We start from the raw sequence: 16,960 nt of genomic DNA, 5'->3' as shown, positions 1-16,960 counted from the left end.
AAATAAAGCCAAAATATCATTAAAACATTCAGCAAAATTTATTTCATTATTTTTCACAATAGAAAAATATGTTGCTTTCACACATGAGGTCTGTAAAGCTCCCTGTCCTCCCCCCCTCCGCCCCCCAGGGCTCGGTCTGTGCCCCCCATTCAGCCGCGGAGCCCCAGCTGCACCGCGCACCCGCGGGAGAGGAGCTTCTTCCTCACACGGCAACATCTTCCCGGCGGGACAACGCAACCCTGGGCGTGCTCCGTCAGCGAGGAACCGCAGCGCAGGGTTACGCTGTGGGGCTCCCATCGCATTGCATTGAAAAGGACACCCAAACGCAGGTTTGGTTTGAAGAATAATTTTGTATAAAAATCAACCCCACAAGGGGGGGGTGGGTTTGCTACTAAATGCGGGTAGAAGCAGTAGCTAAAACATTCTCGTGCTGCAGCGTTCAAACCACGTAGCCTGGAGCTGAGCTGCCTTAGAGGGGAAAAACAGCATGAAATAAATACCCGCTGTCCCGGAGCGGGAACCTGATGCCAGGGAACAGATCCCGCGGCGGGTGTCACTGCACGGGAGGAGCCCGGAGCCGTTGCTGCCTGCACTGACCGCCCTCCGCCCGGGCGGCTGTGAGACACTGCGGGGGGCGGGGGGGGCGTGTGTTGGCCGGAGCTGTGACCCACACCGACAGCAGCGTGTGACAGCGTCCGGGGGCATCCGTCTGCACAGCCCACACCGCGACAACCTCAGCGTGACTTCCGTGATTCATAAGAACAGAAAAGAAATCAAATCAAGGCTGGCTGTGTGGATGTAGCTGTAGGGGTGTGTGTAGATACAAGTTCTCAGGAGGCGCAGCGAGAGCCGGTGGCAGCGCGGTGCCTTTGCTGAGTCCCTACAAGTATTTGGTAGTAGCGAGTGACAGCACCCGTGGAGCAGCAGCGGCTGCGCAGCCTCGGTTTGGTTTCTAGTTAACACAATAAATAATTGAGAGCGGTTTTACCGACAGCCCGGTCCTTCCTGGCGCCCATCACCGGGCAGGAGGTGTCCCGTCCCCGCGGTGGCCCCGGCGCTGCAGGGAGGATCAGTAGAGCTGGCTCTTCAGCTGGTGCAGGACCCCGATGACAATGTCCCGCAGCGTCTGAGGTGGGGGGGGGGGAACATGGTCAGTTGTTCCAGGGCAGGAACGGGCCCATCCCCGGGGAGTGACTCCCCCAGGAGCCCGGGGCACGTGTCCCTCTGCCCCACCAGCAGCCCCCCGTGGCGCCCACACCCACCTGGGGCTTGCAGTGCTCCTCGATCCAGCTGAAGACACAGGCTGATAGCTCCTGAAAACTCGTCACCGAGATGGAGGCGTTAAAGGACTGGAACAGGGAATCCATGATGCCTTGGAAAACATTGAACTTGACCTCGTCGGAGACCTGGTCCTTCCCCTCATTGGGGTTGTCCTGATGAGCTTTCACAATCTGCTCGTAGTTCCTGAAACAAACCCCGCGCCCCCTGTTCAGCGGCAGCACCAACTGACCCGGGACAGACCCACGCTAACGAGCTGCTGGAGGAGAAATGGTGACAGGCAGGGACAGGGCTGGTGCTCGGGTCGCCAGACTGGCTGCAAAGCACCGAGAGCACCCACGGAGCCCTGCAAGGGCCAGGGGAGAACAGCAGGAAGACGAGGGCAGCCCGACCGCTCTTCTCTTTCTTACACTTTCATGATCTTCAAGGCCATCACGTCTTTCCTGAGGGTAGAAACTTCCTCCTCTTGCTTCTTCTTTTCCTTGTGCAGGAACTGGATGTAGTCAATGGCTGAGCATGAAAACACAGAGGGAGGATTTGAGGAGCAGACATAAGCCTCTGAGATCCTCACAGAAGGTGGACGATAATGCCCTGAGGTGCCCACACCTGGGCAGCATCAGCTCCCGGCTGCCCTGATTCTCCTCGGGGAGGTGGGTGGGTGGAAATGGCCAGCACCTGGGCTCCCCCAGAGCATCGTCACACCAGAAGGTCCCCAAGTGCTGAACCTCTGCCCTGCATGGCTCTCACGAGGCATTTTGGGGGTTGACAGCACCCCCTTCCCTCTCCCCACCCTCAAGACTCACTTTTCTGGAGGACAATGGCCTTGCTCAGCTTCTGGGAGCCTATGGAGAAGTCCTGCTGCTCACAGGTGGGGACAATGGCCTGCAAATCATCGTAGCCTTTCTGTGGGGAAGCAGAGCCACCGCTCAGGTGTTTGGAGTTCAGCCGTGTGGGAGTGGTTGTTTCAAAAAGGTGTCAAGTCCCAAATCCCAGCTCCCAGCAGGCAGCCAGAGCCAAGCTGGGGGGAGGATGGATCCAGCAGCCAAACAGTGGGGGAAGGTGCTGCAGGGCCCTGGGGACCCGCGAGTGGCCACGCTCGGACAGCACATGTAGCCTCCTGGGTTACCTTGATGGCATCTCGCCTCTTCTGCTCCGCCTGGGTGTGAGCCCGTCGGCGCCGATCCTTGTATGACTCCTTGTAGGTCTCCTGGTGATAATCGCTGTCCTCGTCATCTGCGGGGAGTGAACTCAGGTGAGTGGGAGCTACTGGGGGGCTCCCGAGGCACGGGGGGGGCAGAGGCGCACAGAAAGGTGACAGCTCCAGGTCCCGGCCAGGCCCAGGCCAGCCCCGTGCCTGGGGTGGGGGGGACAGTCAGCTCCAGCAGGTCAGGACAAGGACAAACGCCCACCAATATCTGAAGGGAGTCTACAGGAGAGCCAGACAGGGACTCTCTGTCAGGAGATGTAGTGACAGGATAAGGGGTAATGGTTTTAAATTGGAAGAGAGAAGATTTAGATTAGATATTAGGAAGAAATTCTTTACTGTGAGGGTGGTGAGGCACTGGAACAGGTTGCCCAGAGACGTTGTGGATGACCCATCCCCGGAAATGTTTAAGGCCAGGCTGGATGGGGCTTTGAGCAACCTGCTCTAGTGGAGGTGTCCCTGTCCATGGCAGTGGGGTTGGAACTGGATGATCTTTGAGGTCCCTTCCAACTCTAACCATTCTATGATTCTATGAAACGCCCCGAGGGCGCTGCCAACCCCCTCCCTGCAGAGCGGGGCGGGAGGAAGATGCCGGCAGCTCCCTTGGCATTCCCTGGCCCATTCCCTCCTCCAAACGCTGCTGGAAACAGCAACGCCCTGACGTTGCTCCCCACCATCCTCCCAGGGCTGGGATCCTGCCCCCTGCGCTCGCCCCCTCGGCACGGGGCTGGGAGCTGGAAGCCCCGCTCCCGGCTGGGGAGCCCCGTTAGTGGAAAGACCCCCGCGTCGGGAGAGGAGGAACCCCCCGGACCCACCCGTGTTGGGGACGGAGGAGGCGCTGGTGGAGCCGATGCTGTTGGCACGCGACACGATGCTGCCTTTCCTGGCGTTTTCCATGAAAAGCGCTGGAAGGAGACGCCAGACAGTGACGGGGGAGGGGAGGGAAGGGGGGTCACCGGCAGCCGCTGTCACCGCCGCGCTGGGGCCACGCGGCTGCTGCGACCGCGCGGGGGCGGCCCGAGGCCCCGGCACCTACCCGAGTCCAGGCCATTGTCGCCGTAGGCTGCGTCGACCTTGCGCGGGGCCGGCGGGAGGGGAGAGGAGGCGTCAGCCGGGATGGGGCGGCAAACGGCGGCCGCCGCGCCCCGGCCCGGCCCCCGGAGCCCCCCCGGGCAGCGCCCCCCGCCCCCAGTGACCTTCGCCCCCCCCGCCCCTGGTGCTCTCCCCGGCCCGCAGCCCCCGCCCCGCCCGCCCCCCCCGCAGCCCCCGCCCCGCCGCCCACCCGGCCCGTTCCCAACCCCCAGCGCGGCGCGGAGCCGGCGGACGGGCCCACCTTCCCCCACGAGTCCTCGGCCGCGGCGCCCGGCGGCTCCGCCATCTTCCGCCCGCCCCGGTCATGTGACCGCCCGCGGGGGCCGACGGGAAACGCAGTCCGCCTCCCCCCCCCCGCCGCCGCCAGGGGGCGCCCTCCGCGGGCCCGGCGTTGTCGCGACGCCGTGACGTCAGCGTGACGCAGGGGCGGCGGGACCGGGGCGGGGCGGGTGCCGGTGTCCGGGCTCGTCCTCGCCCCGCGGAGCCGCTGGGTCGCCCCCGGTGGGGGTCGTGGGGGCAGAGGCGGCTGTGGGGCGGGGGGGACCGGGGAGGGGGGCAGCACAGGACACGCACAGCGGGAGCAGCCTCTTTACTGTCACACGGGGGGGGCCGGGCCCAGCCCTTTGGCCCGAGGAGCCGATGGGGCGTCGTGTCCCCCCCGGCCCCTCCGGCGGGGGGGGGGGTTCGGTCCCCGCGCTGCGCTCCAGGCCGAGGGCAGCGGGACACGGGCCCTCGCCTCCCGTCCCGCCGCCGTGGGGCCCGCGGGGCGAGGCGTGACGGAGCGTGACCCCCTCAGGGGCTGGGCGGCGGGGCCAGGCGCCGCTGCAGCAGGTTCCAGGCCTTCTCCACCTGCCGGAGACACACACGGGGCGGCACCTCAGAGCCCGGGGACAAGGCGAGCGGCACCATGGCAGGGGCAGGAGGGTACCACGAGGGTCCCACGCCTCCAGTCCCTTCCCTGCTGCGCTGACACCCCCAAATTCCTCCCTCCTGGCAGCCTCCATGGTGAGCAGCACGCCCAGGCGCAGCACTGAGCCCTCGGGTCCCCGTCCCGCACCCGAGGCAGACCCCGGTGCTGAGCCCCCGGCCCGGGGCTCACCTGCGCGCGGGTGATGTCCGGCTCCCAGAGCGTGCACAGCACCACCTGCGACTGCTCCACCCGCTGGCTGTTGGTCATCTGGCTCCGCAGCCGGCTGCGAGCGGCCTCCTCGCTCAGCCCATCCCTGGCCATGATGCGCTTCACCGCCTGGCAGGACCAGAGGGGACATCAGGCACTCGGGATGGGGGTGGCGGGGGGAGCTGAGAACCTGCCCCGGCAGCGAGGGAGGGGCCCGGGGGCATCACCCACCTCCTCCTCGGGGATGATGGCTGTCCACACCTCATGGACCATGTCTTGCCAGCCAGCCTCCAGCAGCACAGCAGCGTCCAGCACGCACACGGCCTTTCCTGCGGAAGGAGGCCATTTCTCATTACCTGGCAATTGCAGGGCAGCGCCACTGCTCCTCGGCGTCCACCCCAGCCCCTCTGCTTCCACTCGGAGAAGCAGGCATTCCTGCACAACAGCAGCACGGGTGCTTCACTGCTGAGCCACAGAACCATGCGTGGGGAAGAGAGCAGCCAGCAGCAGCTGCGCTTGTTTTAAGGGCACACCAGGGGTGGCAGCTCTCCCGGGCACAGGAAGCCAGTGCCTTCAGCCAAACACCTATCGAGCTACCAACAGCATCTCCCAAGAGCTGGAAAAACTCTGCTCCCAAGAGGAATACACACCACGATCACTGCTGCAGCACTCCAAAACCAAACTTGAACTCGTGGGAAAGAGAAAGCAACTTCCACCCTCCTTCAGAGCAGGAAGTCTGAGGGAATCTGGCCCAGCTGAGCCGAGGGGTTTGCTAAGGGATGTGCTAGCGAAAATCCCCAGCGAGCTGCCCCGCAGAGGAGAGGAGCATGGAAAACGCTCTGGGTGCTGCCAAACACAGCAGATTCCCGGGGCTCCGGGTTGTGTGTGCTGCACAGGACCGTGCCCCTAGCGCCCACCCTTGTGCTGCGATGGGAACCCACCCCCCCAGTTACCTTGAGCATCTGCCTCCCTGATCTGCTCCTTGACCATCCGTGCTATCTCGGGCCACACGATGTCTGTGAGACTCTTCAGCCGCTCCTAGAAAGGACCATGTCGGCAATCAGTCACTCACCCTTGGAACCCCTGGGCAGCCAACATGGGACCGCTGGTGGCAGCAGCAGCCACAGAGAGCATCCCAGAAAGGGCCTGCACAAGCACAGGGGGGATGGACCCAGCCCATCGCCCCTGGCTCAGAGCATGGAAAACGAGCTTCCACACTGACCAGAGGCTCCCGTGCCCACTGATGGGGTCGAGGCTCTTTTTCCTATCATTTTCCCTGCCCAGCAGAACCTTGGTGTCCCCTGTGAGAGGCGCTTTGCAAAGAGCCCTGCCACAGCACAGTGAGCTCCCCTTGCAGCAACACCCACCGGGACCCGTCTGTCTCAGGGGACCCCTCGAGCCACTTTCACAGCCCACAGGGCCCCAGTGAAGGGCCAAGCGCTGCCCCGGCCAGCAAAGCCCGGCGCGGGGGGTCAGGCTCGGCTGCCATGTCACCCAGCCCCAGCAGGGACAAGCCCAAACCACGGCAGGGTCAGAGAGCAGCAGTGCCGCGTACATCAGGGGTGTTCCTCTGCACTGGGTGAAGGGCAGAGGGGATGGGGACGGGGAGGCGGCAGCAGCTGCCGGGGCGAGAGGAGCGGGTCCAGCAGGGCTGCTAACGGCCACACAGACAGGATCTCTGTGTCCTGCCCTCTCCGCGCGTCACTGCCAGAAAGTACAGTCAGGAAGGCGTCACCAGCTCAAAGGGCTGAAAAATAAAAAGCCTCAGCACAGACGGAGAGTTCCCCGCTCAGGATATTAAATATTGACAGCCTCCGTGCTGCTCTTACCTGGTTTCCAAACACTTTGGCCCCAAGGACTTTCCTGTTAATCGTCCTGTCTTCATTCACGATTTCTGCAAGACAGAAGCAGAACAGGCTTGGGAGGAACGAGTGCCACTTGCTGCCCCGTGGCAATAGGTCAGGGAGAGAGGACTCCAGCTCCCAAAGGGACCCAGAGCTGTAGGACCTGACTGGCAGCTTTTCTCCTTACTCCAGAAAAGGACAGGGAAGAGCTTTTCCGAGACAAACAGCCTGGTTCAGCCTTTGCTTCACAGTAGCTCTGGCGTGGGACGCACAAGGCTTGGGGAACGCAGCGTTTTGCCCCACTCAGGCCCAACCATTACTGAACCAGCTACAGAGCCCGTGTGGGTGCTTTGGAGCCCAGGGGGAGGGAGGGGAGCACAGCCCAGGATGGCTTCAGGGACACAAGGACGATGGCACAGCCCTCCCTCCTCTGCCTTCTCCCAGCCTTCCCTGGCTCTACCTGCCCCAAAGGTTGCCACCACCCGCTCGTAGGCAGGGCCACCAGGGACATAGACGGCATGGCCCAGCTTGTCGGCGTCGATGAGGAAGGCTCCCAGGTGCCCCAGGAGTCTGGCGATGGAGGTTTTCCCGCTCCCAGTTCCTCCAGTCAGGCCGATCACGTAGGGGTGCGAAGGCAAGGTGGGGTCTTGCTAAGGGAAGAAGGAGAGCCGTTGGCAGCAGATGGAGGATGTGGGCTCTGCTGGAGAAGGATCCTGACCACCCAGCCTGGAGATGGGTATGGAAGGTCCTGCTCCTGCCGGGGGCCAGCACAGGCAGCAGGCAGGTAGTCCTCCAAAACTTGTCCCCGGCGGCAGGAGGGACTTGTCCCCTGAGGCTGCCACCCCTCCTCCCAGGCAGGCCATCACCCATGGCAGCCCGTGTCCCCCCTCACCCGCGGGGGCCGCAGCAGTGTCCCCAGCAGCCTCTGCCGGAGGCTGGAGGAGCTGATCTTCTCCTCCTCATTCTGACCATGGTCGGGGTCCTTCATCAGCAGGATCTCGTAGAGAGCCAGCTCGGGGAGCCCCTGTGAGAGAAGAGAGCACCAAGGGCCATCAGCCCCCATGGGGACGGGGACACAGCAGAGAGAAGGGGCTTGTCGGGAGGTCAAGGCCTGAACGAAGCAGCAGAAATGAGGCCATGGCCGCTCCCAGCGTCCCTATGGGGCAGCTCCATCCCTGTGAGGGGCACATTCCCAGCAGCCAAGAGGGGAGGGAGCCCACAGAGCTGGCCATCGGAGCCTGGCTCTCCCCACACGGGGCTGGCGGCGCTGCCCGGGGTTGTGCCACACACAGGGGCTACTGCACCCCCCTCGAGGCACACATGGCCAGGGACAGCTCGGCACAAAGCCATCCTGTCCTCAAGCCTGGGCCATGGCACCCTGGGGCACCCAACAGCTGCAGCTGCTGGCCGAGACCCGATCTGCCCACGGCCAGCATCAGGGCGAAGGCCGGGAAGGGGCAGCCCAGCGGGCTCTGGCGCAGGAATTACATTTTCAAGTCTCTTCTTGTTCACGGCCTCCCCTCCCCTGCGGGTCTCCTCGCTGACCACCAGGCACTGCAGGTCGGGGTCCGTGACCGAGGGGCCGTAGGGGTCGGCCAGAGGCACGATGTCGTAACGCAGCGAGGGCTTCACATCCTCCAGGAACTCGCGCAGCTTCGCCGCTCGCACCTCGTACGGCTCGATCAGCTCCGCCAGGACTTTGTCTGCCGGGCACCAGGAGCGGGGAGAAGGAAGAGAGCGTCCGTTGAACAACACGCAGCTCCCGGAGCGGCGGCGGAGAAAGGTGGAAAACCGAGACCGGGAAATAGAGATGAAACCCATCTGTGATTTTGGGAGGCCACCTCCTCCTGCACCCTCAGCTCCTTGTCCCCGTGCCTCGCTCGCTGGGGGAGATGGGACGCCAGGTCCCCACCATCACCCTGCCCGGACAGCACCGCCCGGGCGCTTTGGGTCCATGGCTGCCGGGACCCCCAGCACCACGGGGCCCCCAGACCCTCCCACCGCCCTGTCCCGGCCCGCACCGGGCCGACCTCTCGGCCCCACACCGGCAGCAGGGCCGGCCGCCCCTGGCTCCCCCTGTCCCAGCCCCGGGACTCACGGCGCAGCAGGTCGCCGTCGGCCACCCCGGCCAGGAGCCGGTGCCGGGCCAGGAGGCAGCAGGCGCTGAGCAGCAGCCGGTGGGCGCCGTGGAGGCGGTCGAAGGTGCCGCCGACCGCCACGTCGGAGAAGTCGGGAAGCGCCGCCTCGGGCTCCTCGGGCTCCTCCGGGGGGTCGCCGTCGGGGTCGTCCCCGGGGCCGCCCAGCAGCACGGCGGGCAGGCGCGGCGGGCAGCCGTAGGCGGCGGCGGCCAAGTGCTGCAGACCGAGCTCCACCGGCCCCGGCGGCCCCGGCGCCTCGGCGGCGGAGGCCAGCAGGACGCGGGGCGGGCGGGCCAGGCGGCGGCCGGGGCCCAGCAGGACGCGCAGGTCCAGGCCCCGCTGCGCCGCCGCCGCCGCGTAGAGCGCGTCCAGGGCGCGGAGCAGCGCGGGGCCGGCGGGCGGCGCGGCGGGGAGCGGCGCGGGGGCGGACAGCAGCAGCCCCGGCTGCAGGTGAACGTACAGCGGCCCCGCCACCACCCCCGCCGCCGCCGCCAGCGCCGCCGCCGCCCGCCGGGGCAGGACGGGCAGCGGCGCCGTCAGCACCAGCAGCCCCGAGGCGAAGGGCGGCATGGCCCCGCCGGAAGCGCCGGCCGCGGCGACCCGGAACGCGCTACCGGCACCGGCACCGCCTCCCGGGGCGGCGGCGGCCACGGGGAGCCCCGGTGTGGGCGGGCGGCGGGACCGGGCTCCGCCCGCGGAGGGGGAGGGGACGGGCAAACCCGGCGCCCCGCCTGGTACCCCCGGGCACGGCCCCGCCGCGGTCCCCACCGGCCCCGCGGGCACGGCCGCATCCCGGGGAGGACCCCTCCCCCGGGCACCGGGCTGAACCCCCCGGGCAGGGCTGCTCGGCGAGAGGGACGGAGCCGGGTGGCTGCAAAAGAGCTTTATTGGCAACACGGCAGGACCGAGCCCCGCCGACCGGGACGGACGCGTCAGGGCCGGGGGTCCCCACCGCAGCGCGGCTGCCCCGGGGACCCTGCTCAGGGCTGGTCCCCGCCGGTCTCGCCGCCGCCGAACACGAAGTCGTGCATGGCCTGGACGTACGCGGAGCCGTCGGGGCTGGTCAGCCTCAGGCGCAAGAGCGGGGCGAAGAGCTGGGTGGTGAGGCGGCGCAGGGGAGGGCAGGGGGTGCCCATGGCCTCCAGGAACGCCTGGCACGGCAGAGGGGTCAGACCCGTCCCCGGCACAGTCCCCCGGCCACCCCCAGGCACAGACCCCTTCCCAGAGCCCATCCCGCGGGGACTGACCTGCAGGACGTCCTCCACCTCCTGGGCCGTGTCGCGGAAGAGGCTCTGGCAGTGCTGGAGGAACTGGCGGTAGAGACCCCGTGTCTCGACATCCAGGCCCTGCATCTTGCTGCCCTCAGGGTCTGGGCACTGCAGGTTGGCCAGGAAGCTGGTGTTGACAGGTCCACACTCCACCAGCGTCAGGCTGCGGGAGGGAGTGGGACGGCAGCCCCGAGCCAGGCGCGTGAGCCAGCACCGTGCGTCCCGTCTGGCATCCCCTCCATCCCGGTGCTGGGGGACAGGAGCGCAGCCCCCATGGCGCTGCCGGTACTCACTGGATGTTGAAGGGGCGCAGGACGACAGCCAGGCTCTCGCACAGCCCCTCCACCGCAAACTTGCTGGCGCAGTACACGGCGTTGAAGGGCAGCCCTGGGGCAGAGCCAGACCCTGAGCATCGGGGCCCTTCCCTGCAGCTCCCCGTGCCCCAGGGTGCGGGGGGGGTCCCACCTTGCAGCCCCCCGATGCTGCTGGAGACGATGATGCGCCCGGCCCTGCGGCGCTTCATGGCGGGCAGGAACGCCTGGATGGTGCGGATGGCCCCAAAGAGGTTGACATCGAAGAGGGTCTTCATGGCTTGTTCGGAGCAGGTCTCCAGGGGGCCCATCAGTCCCACCCCTGCGTTGCAGACTGCGGGCATGGCCCTGGTGAGCTGGGCACCACAGCCCCTGCCCACTGCCCCACACCGGGAGGTGCCAAAACAGGAACGTGGGGGCCCTGCTCTGTTGATGGGCCAGTGACCCGCGGCACCCCCAAGCCCAGCTCCTGCCCCACTGAACACGTCCCACCCCACCCTCGGGACTGCTGGCACCTCCATGACTTGGTATCTGCTCCTGGTGCCCCAGGGAGGGTCAGCAACCCCAGAGAGCCCCCCCCGCAGCCACCCCGGGACGGTGGGGGGACCGGGGAGAGCCATACCCAGCACATCCAGCTGCTGCTCCTGTACCCGCTGTGCGGCGGCCGCCACCGAGCGTGGGTCAGTGACATCCAGCTGCAGGACCTCCAGTGTGTCGGGGCAGCAGCCCCCCAGGCGCTCCAGCAGCTGCTCGCCCTTGGCCAGGTCACGCATGGTGGCATATACTGGGGGAGAGACCGTAGCCGTGGTGACACCGAGCCGCTCAGCCGTGCTGGCCCCAGCCCACCCAGGCATCGGCTGCTTGGACTGGGGGACCCCCAGGGGGGCCGGCTCCCCCGGGCGCAGCGTTGCCCCTTTACCTTTGAACCTGCCATCGGCCGCCAGACGCACGGCCAGCCCCAGGCCAATGCCCGAGGAGCAGCCCGTGATCAGCACCGTGGTTTTCTCCATGGGCCAGCAGTGTGGGCCCAGGGGGCCGCAGCGTTTAAGAGGGCTGGGAGGGGGGTCCCCCCCGCCCCACGTCACGGGTGTTGTGTCTGCCACCTTATCTCAAGGCCCCTCCACCCGCCTCCCTGCCTGCCCCCAGGGCTCCCCCCACCTTGATGCTGGCGCAGGTGCTACGATAAAGACCCTGTGGGGCCAGGACCCCCCCGCGGGAGGAGGCTCTGGGGCACAAGGGGAGCCACAGCCCTGGGGATCGGCACCAGCCCGTGCCAGGCTCCCCGGCTGCCAGCACACACCCGGCAGCGCCTTTCCCTGCTGTGCAGGCCCGGGGGGCCAAGCACCGCTGCCCTGCCCCCCCATTTCTCACAAGTTCCGTGCTGGGGAGAGGAGACGGACACACGCAGGAGAAAAGAGCACTCGGCGGCCAGGCCTTTAATGGCTGCGCAGGCTGGCAGCTCCGCGGCCGGGCTCTGCCCATGCCTCAGCCCGGGGGGAAAAAGGCTTAGAAATCCCTGGGACGGGGATTTTCTGTGTCACCACAGAAAACTCCACAAAGTGTCTTTTGATACAAAATGCACTAAGCGTGGCTGGGGCCGTGCAGTGGCAGGTCCCCGCAGGCACTGTGGTGCAGGGGCAGGCAGCTCCCCGAGTGCGGGGAGACCCAGGACCACTGGGCCAGATCCTCACTTCCCCCGGGGCAGGGGCTGCTCTGCCCCGGCTCCACTGCCACCTCCCTGGCTGCTTCTCCATCGCTGCCAGCAGGTGTGCCCTGTCCCTCTGTCCCTCCGCACAGTCCCAGCTCCTGTTGTGCTTCCAGCTGGAAGTGCCGGGGCAGCAGAGCCATCGCCTCCCAGCTCACGCCAGGGGCAGCCCAGCTTTCCTGGGGACAGGCTTGGGGCCGGTGGGTCAAGCAGGGCTGAGCACGGTGCAGGATGGATCCCTGGGGCAGAGCCTGCCCCCCACCCAGCTGCCAGCCCCCCTGGGGCATCTCCTGCCCACGCAGGGGACACGACAGGTCCAGGCTTGCTGGGGGCCATCGGGGCTTTGCGCCTTCATTCCAGCGTGGCCAGGACTCGGCCATCAGGCCAGGAGGTGTGGGAGCCTGGAGGCGGGAGGGCACAGGATCTCTGCCCTCCATCCTGGGGGGGGTCCAAAGGCACAGCCTAAAGTCACGCCGGCCCGGCCCGGCCACGCCGCAGTGTGCTGGGGTAGTATTTGAGGAAGAGCTTCCTGGAGATCTCCAGCGTGTCCCCAGCCGGCACGGCCGGGTAGCGCTTCTTGTTGTAGACGAAGCCTCTCTCCACCTGGAAGACAGCCTGGTTGAACTGGTCCTGGTGGAAGGGGGTGCCCGAGTTGAGGCTCTCCACCAGGGCAGAGACGAAGAGGCTCCAGCGCACCCCGTAGTAGTCCAGCACCAGCCCCCCCAGCTGCTTGTTGGCGTAGTCCAGGATGTTCCCGCTGGGTCCCCAGAGCGTCACCTGGTTGCGGGCATTCAGCTCGTACTGCTCGGCCTCCCGGTCGCTGGTGGCCACGGCGCGGGCACTCTCCAGCCAGCGGCCCAGCAGGAAGAGGCTGTGGCTGGAGAGGAGGCTGTCGAGCTCCGGCAGCAGGTCATAGACCAGGACGCCGCCGGCTGTCAGCAGCTCAGGCAGTGCATGGCTCTGGAAGGCGCGGCGGATGCTCAGGTAGTACTCGCTCACCAGCTGCTGAGCCGCCTGACGAGTGACGTCCACCAGGTCGTAGCGGAAGGTGGGGCTGGAGCCCAGCTCGGTGCCGGCGCCCAGCAGCAGGCGCCAGGCCTCGTAGACGTCGCTGGCGTTGTACCACAGCTCGGTGTCCATGCGCAGGGAGGGCCGGCGCACCAGCGGGCTGCGGTTGTGGTTGACGCAGACGCCGGTGCAGTTGTAGACGCTGCGGAGGAGCAGCCGCCAGGCACTGGCCGCCGCGGCATTGGGGGTGCCGTAGCGGCGCTCGGCGTAGCGGGTCACCCAGCTGGGGAGGTCGAGGGGCTCCTGGCTCCAGCCCAGCTCGTTCATCAGCTCGTACACCATGTCGTTCTGCTCGATGCCCTCGGGCACCACCCCGGTGCCCACCATGGTGGAGTTGGGGAAGCGCCGAGCGGCGAAGGGGCCGTGATTGATGGCTTCCACGGTGCCGAAGAGGCCGTGGTTGCCCCCAAAGTTGTGCAGCATGCACCAGATGAAGGGCTGCCCGTAGAAGGACTCTGTCCACTGGTAGACGGGCTTGGACTCGGCAAAGAGGTCGAGGACAATCATCCTGCCGAGGGGCACACCGTGCAGCAGGGCCCGCACCTGTGCCGGCTGCCAGAAGTCCGGCTGGTGCTGGAAGAGCCAGCCCTGCATCAGCCACAGCGCCTCGGGGTCAGCTGCGGACAGAGGGGCACGGGGTGAGGGTCCCCTTCAGGCCGCCACGGTCCCAGCACAGCAGGTGTTCCGTGAGCGCCAGGGCCATCGACCACCCCTCCCAGAGGGGGCTTTGAGGGTCTGGCACCAATGGGGTCTGCCCAGTGCTCACCTGGAGCCTGCCGCCACCTTCCCCTTCAGCCCCCTGCTCTCCCCACCCGGAGCCCTGCGGCCGAGCCAGCCCCACACACTGACCCACCTCCCGTCATCGACCTGAAGACGGCATTGCTGACCCTGGAGAGATAGGCAGGGTCAGAGGAGCCAGGCGTCATCTCGTTGAAGGTGTCGGCGCTATAGATGTGGTCAGTTCCAAAATCCTTGATGAGCTCCTTCAGGAAGAGGGTCCCGATCACCTGGAACATGGGGTCCTCGGGGTCCAGCAGGTACGTGCACGAGTAGGTGCAGTCGAAGTGGCTCCAGCCCCCGAGGCGAGTGGCGTTCACACGTGGGAAGACCCTGCACCAGAGGCAGAGATGGGGATCAGGACAGGACCCCTGCGGGGATGGGGTGGCCTCCCAGGGAGAACAATGTGGGCACAGGAGGGCCAGGAGCCACGTCGGCCCCAGGAGCACTCCGTGCAGCTGGTGCTGGCCAGAGGTGGGACCCTGGGAGGGCAGGGGGCTGAGACAGCGGGGAGGGGGCTGCAGCTGGGGCTGATCTGCCCCGCGGGGCCTGCGAGCACATGGGGCTGCACCTACCGAAGAACCCCCTGGGGCACGTGGCCCGCGAAGGCCGGCAGCACGGTGGTCATCCCCAGCGAGCGCATCCTCTCCACGATGCGGTACTGGGGGAGAGAGGGAGGGAGGGAGGGAGCGGGGGGAGAGAAGCACCCACCTCCCCCCGAGGGGCTCCCAGGTGCTGCTGGAGCCCGGGGAAGGGAGCTATGGCCCCTGGCCCCCTCTCAGCCCCCAGGAGTGGGTCGGGGGTGGCATGGGGCTGCCCAGGGCGGGTGGGCAGCCCCAGTGCCCCCAGTACCTGCAGGTATTGCTGTTTGAGGTGCCAGGCGGGCGGCAGCGGCCCTGCCCAGCCGCGCAGGTTCCCCATGCGGTTCCAGGCCAGGAACGCCGGCCCCGTGAAGTAGGCATCGATCTCCGACTGGTTGAGGCCCAGGGACCGGTACACCTGCGGGGGGAGGTGGGAGGGGGGGGGTGATGGAGGCTCAGTGGCCCCGTGGCCACCCCGCCGCCCGGCCCCGATACTCAACCCGCTGCCAGGCCGCCTCCTGCCCGGCGAAGGCCGGTGCCAGGTTGATGCCGCTGAGGGCCATCCAGTCGATCTCCCGCTCCCAGCGCGCCCAGTCCCACCAGGCGAAGGAGTAGCTCTGGGTGCAGGCGTTCTGGTAGTACCGGTACCTGGGGGGAGCGGCAGGAGGACGCGGCTGGGAGCACCCCCCCTCGACCGGCCCCGCTCCCGTTACGTAAGGCCGCCTTGTCCCGGGCTAATCAGGCGTGAGCGGCGCCCGGCCCGGCCCGGCCCCCCGCGGCCCCGTTACCTGCCGGCGGCGGAGACGCGGATCTCGCCCCGCAGCCGCGGCAGCGGGTCGGGCAGGCGGAGCTGCGCCCCGGACCAGGAGACGTGGCAGCCGCAGAAGTCGCGCAGGTAACGGTAGAGCCCGGCGGCCGCCGCCACGCCGCTGGAACCCGTCACGGCCACGGCCACGGCGGCACCGGGGGGCGAGCGCAGCCGGTAAGTGTCGGTGCCACCCGCCGCCGCCGCCAGCGACGCCTCCACCGACAGCGACACGGCGGCGGCCCGCGGGCCCAGCAGCCGACGCGCCAGCGCCCGCACCGCCGCCTCCTGCCGCGCGTCCCGCACCGACACCGACACCGACACCGACACCGATACCGATACCGATACCGCCGCCATGAGCAGAAGCGCCGGCCCCAGCCGCGCCGCCATGGCCGCTCCCTGCCGCAGCCTCGCCGCGCTCAGCCAATCCGCGCCGCCGGAACGCGGGGCGGGGCCATCTTCCGCCAATAGGAGGCGGCGGGGGGGAGGGACAAGGGCGGGAGTGGGCGGGGCCAAGGCCGTACCGGGAGCTGGGGGCGGAAGGGACGCGGGGACGGGACGGGACGGGGGGGCGGTAGGCGCTACCGCCCCCCGTCCCGTCCCCCGCTGGGCGAACCGGGACACGGTGGTCCCGGGGGACCCTGTCATCCGCCAGCCCCGGGGGAGCGGCGCTGACCGGCTCCCGGGATGGACCGAGAACCGCCCCCCCCCCCACCCCCCCGGCCCGAAGGGGGCGCTCCGAGACCGGCCCGCGGGGCCACAGCCGGGTCCCAGCAGTGTCCGGGGCTGCCCCCCCCCGGCAGCGTAGACGGACCCCCGCGGGAAGGACAGAACGGGGGGCACAGATGTAGCGCCCCCCCCCCCTCCGCCCCGGGGGGACCGGGGGTTCCCTCGGCTCCCGGAGGGGTTCGCGGCCGCGTCCCTGGCGGCGAGGGGCGACCCCGCCACCCCCTTTCCCGCCCCCCGACGGTGCAGAGGGGAAGGAGGAACTCGGGGTCCCCCCACCACCACCGCCCCCCGAGGGTCCCGCACCAGGGCTGCCCCTGCGGCCCCGGAGCCGTGGAACGGGCCCAGCAGAGCCACGGAAACGGACAAAAATATTGTGATTGCGGAGGGGGGGTGGGTGGCGGGGGATGGTGCAAGAGGGCAGGGGAGCGGGTGAAAGGGGGGAGCAGCCCCGGGCACAGCTGGGGTCCGTCCCCTCGGGAGGACAAGGGGCAGCGCGGATCCGCTCCTCACCCCCACCCCCCCATTCCCCCCGGGGACGGGAAACACCCCGGGCTGCAACAGCCTCAGAAACACACACACCACACCACCCCCCCCCTCCCGACACCTCCCTTCCGCGTGTGGAAACCCCCCAGGGCAGCTCCGGCCCTGCAGGAAAAGCCTGAGTAAACGCGTCCCCTGTCCCCCCCCCCCCCCGGGGCCGGTCCCCGTGGGGACACCCGGGGTTTGGGGAGGCCGGGAGCTGGGCAGCAGCCCCGAGTGTGTTTGCCCCCCCTCCACGGGAAGGGTCTCCACAACCCCAAGGTTTAATCAAACCTTAGTTTTTCCTCCAGCAAAACGGCCCGTTTCGCCCCGTTTGGGGGGTCACCCGGAGGGGCAGGAGGCTGTGGGACAACACAGCCCCCGCTCAGGATGTCACCCTCAGGGTACAGTCACGCCGGGCTCCTTGCACAACCCCGCTCTGCCCCCCCGCCGCACCCCCATCACGGTGACAGGGTCCCGGAGCAGGACAGAGGAGGGTCCCGGTCAGGGCGCTGCCCGGGGGA

At 68.0% G+C, this 16,960-nt stretch overlaps 4 protein-coding genes across 5 annotated transcripts; all 4 read right to left on the bottom strand.

The window, feature by feature from the left end:
- Positions 1-15: 15 nt before the first annotated feature.
- Positions 16-3,876, bottom strand: MLX (MAX dimerization protein MLX). Of its 2 annotated transcripts, XM_074162687.1 has the most exons (8): positions 3,816-3,876; positions 3,519-3,555; positions 3,298-3,387; positions 2,405-2,511; positions 2,082-2,181; positions 1,689-1,788; positions 1,263-1,464; positions 16-1,126 (listed from the first exon to the last, which is right to left on the bottom strand). In XM_074162687.1, exons 1-8 carry the CDS (start codon positions 3,858-3,860, stop codon positions 1,070-1,072), a joined length of 738 nt encoding a protein of 245 aa, XP_074018788.1. In that variant the 5' UTR covers positions 3,861-3,876; the 3' UTR covers positions 16-1,069. The 2 variants fall into 2 exon arrangements, with proteins under 2 accessions (XP_074018788.1, XP_074018789.1); XM_074162688.1 differs by lacking the exon at positions 3,298-3,387 and having other exon boundaries at positions 3,816-3,860.
- Positions 3,877-4,366: 490 nt separating this feature from the next.
- Positions 4,367-9,243, bottom strand: COASY (Coenzyme A synthase). Its single transcript, XM_074162686.1, has 9 exons — positions 8,634-9,243; positions 8,024-8,238; positions 7,428-7,559; positions 6,996-7,185; positions 6,521-6,585; positions 5,645-5,729; positions 4,923-5,020; positions 4,674-4,820; positions 4,367-4,423 (listed from the first exon to the last, which is right to left on the bottom strand). The coding sequence occupies exons 1-9, from the start codon at positions 9,241-9,243 to the stop codon at positions 4,367-4,369; spliced, it is 1,599 nt and encodes a 532-aa protein (XP_074018787.1).
- A 410-nt stretch (positions 9,244-9,653) lies between these two features.
- On the bottom strand, positions 9,654-11,262 carry HSD17B1 (hydroxysteroid 17-beta dehydrogenase 1). Its single transcript, XM_074162859.1, has 6 exons — positions 11,172-11,262; positions 10,875-11,036; positions 10,407-10,586; positions 10,235-10,328; positions 9,921-10,104; positions 9,654-9,824 (listed from the first exon to the last, which is right to left on the bottom strand). Exons 1-6 carry the CDS (start codon positions 11,260-11,262, stop codon positions 9,654-9,656), a joined length of 882 nt encoding a protein of 293 aa, XP_074018960.1.
- Positions 11,263-11,667: 405 nt separating this feature from the next.
- On the bottom strand, positions 11,668-15,578 carry NAGLU (N-acetyl-alpha-glucosaminidase). Its single transcript, XM_074162934.1, has 6 exons — positions 15,172-15,578; positions 14,884-15,031; positions 14,655-14,801; positions 14,378-14,463; positions 13,879-14,135; positions 11,668-13,642 (listed from the first exon to the last, which is right to left on the bottom strand). Exons 1-6 carry the CDS (start codon positions 15,576-15,578, stop codon positions 12,426-12,428), a joined length of 2,262 nt encoding a protein of 753 aa, XP_074019035.1. The 3' UTR covers positions 11,668-12,425.
- Positions 15,579-16,960: the final 1,382 nt, after the last annotated feature.

Source organism: Numenius arquata, chromosome 23 (genome assembly GCF_964106895.1).
Source record: "Numenius arquata chromosome 23, bNumArq3.hap1.1, whole genome shotgun sequence".
Taxonomy (NCBI): Eukaryota; Metazoa; Chordata; class Aves; order Charadriiformes; family Scolopacidae; genus Numenius; species Numenius arquata.
The sequence above is the reverse complement of the archived record's forward strand: the minus strand, read 5'-3'. Positions and strand labels throughout refer to the sequence as shown.

Bases quoted from the DNA above. Each gene is read 5' to 3' on its own strand.
- MLX (XM_074162687.1), bottom strand. From the start codon at position 3,860: ATGGCGGAGCCGCCGGGCGCCGCGGCCGAGGACTCGTGGGGGAAG. The intron at 3,556-3,815 runs GTGGGCCCGTCC...GCCCCGCGCAAG, and splicing joins CCGAGGACTCGTGGGGGAAG to GTCGACGCAGCCTACGGCGA. The intron at 1,127-1,262 runs GTGGGTGTGGGC...CCCCCACCTCAG, and splicing joins AGGAGCACTGCAAGCCCCAG to ACGCTGCGGGACATTGTCAT.
- NAGLU (XM_074162934.1), bottom strand. From the start codon at position 15,578: ATGGCGGCGCGGCTGGGGCCGGCGCTTCTGCTCATGGCGGCGGTATCG. The intron at 15,032-15,171 runs GTAACGGGGCCG...CGCTCCCCCCAG, and splicing joins CGCGTCTCCGCCGCCGGCAG to GTACCGGTACTACCAGAACG. The intron at 14,464-14,654 runs GTACTGGGGGCA...TCTCTCCCCCAG, and splicing joins TCAAACAGCAATACCTGCAG to TACCGCATCGTGGAGAGGAT.
- COASY (XM_074162686.1), bottom strand. From the start codon at position 9,243: ATGCCGCCCTTCGCCTCGGGGCTGCTGGTGCTGACGGCGCCGCTGCCC. The intron at 8,239-8,633 runs GTGAGTCCCGGG...GGTGCCCGGCAG, and splicing joins CGACGGCGACCTGCTGCGCC to ACAAAGTCCTGGCGGAGCTG. The intron at 7,560-8,023 runs GTAATTCCTGCG...CTTCTCTCACAG, and splicing joins ACAAGAAGAGACTTGAAAAT to GGGCTCCCCGAGCTGGCTCT.
- HSD17B1 (XM_074162859.1), bottom strand. From the start codon at position 11,262: ATGGAGAAAACCACGGTGCTGATCACGGGCTGCTCCTCGGGCATTGGC. The intron at 10,587-10,874 runs GTATGGCTCTCC...CCATGCCCGCAG, and splicing joins GCAGCAGCTGGATGTGCTGG to TCTGCAACGCAGGGGTGGGA. The intron at 10,105-10,234 runs GTGAGTACCGGC...TCCCTCCCGCAG, and splicing joins CTGCGCCCCTTCAACATCCA to CCTGACGCTGGTGGAGTGTG.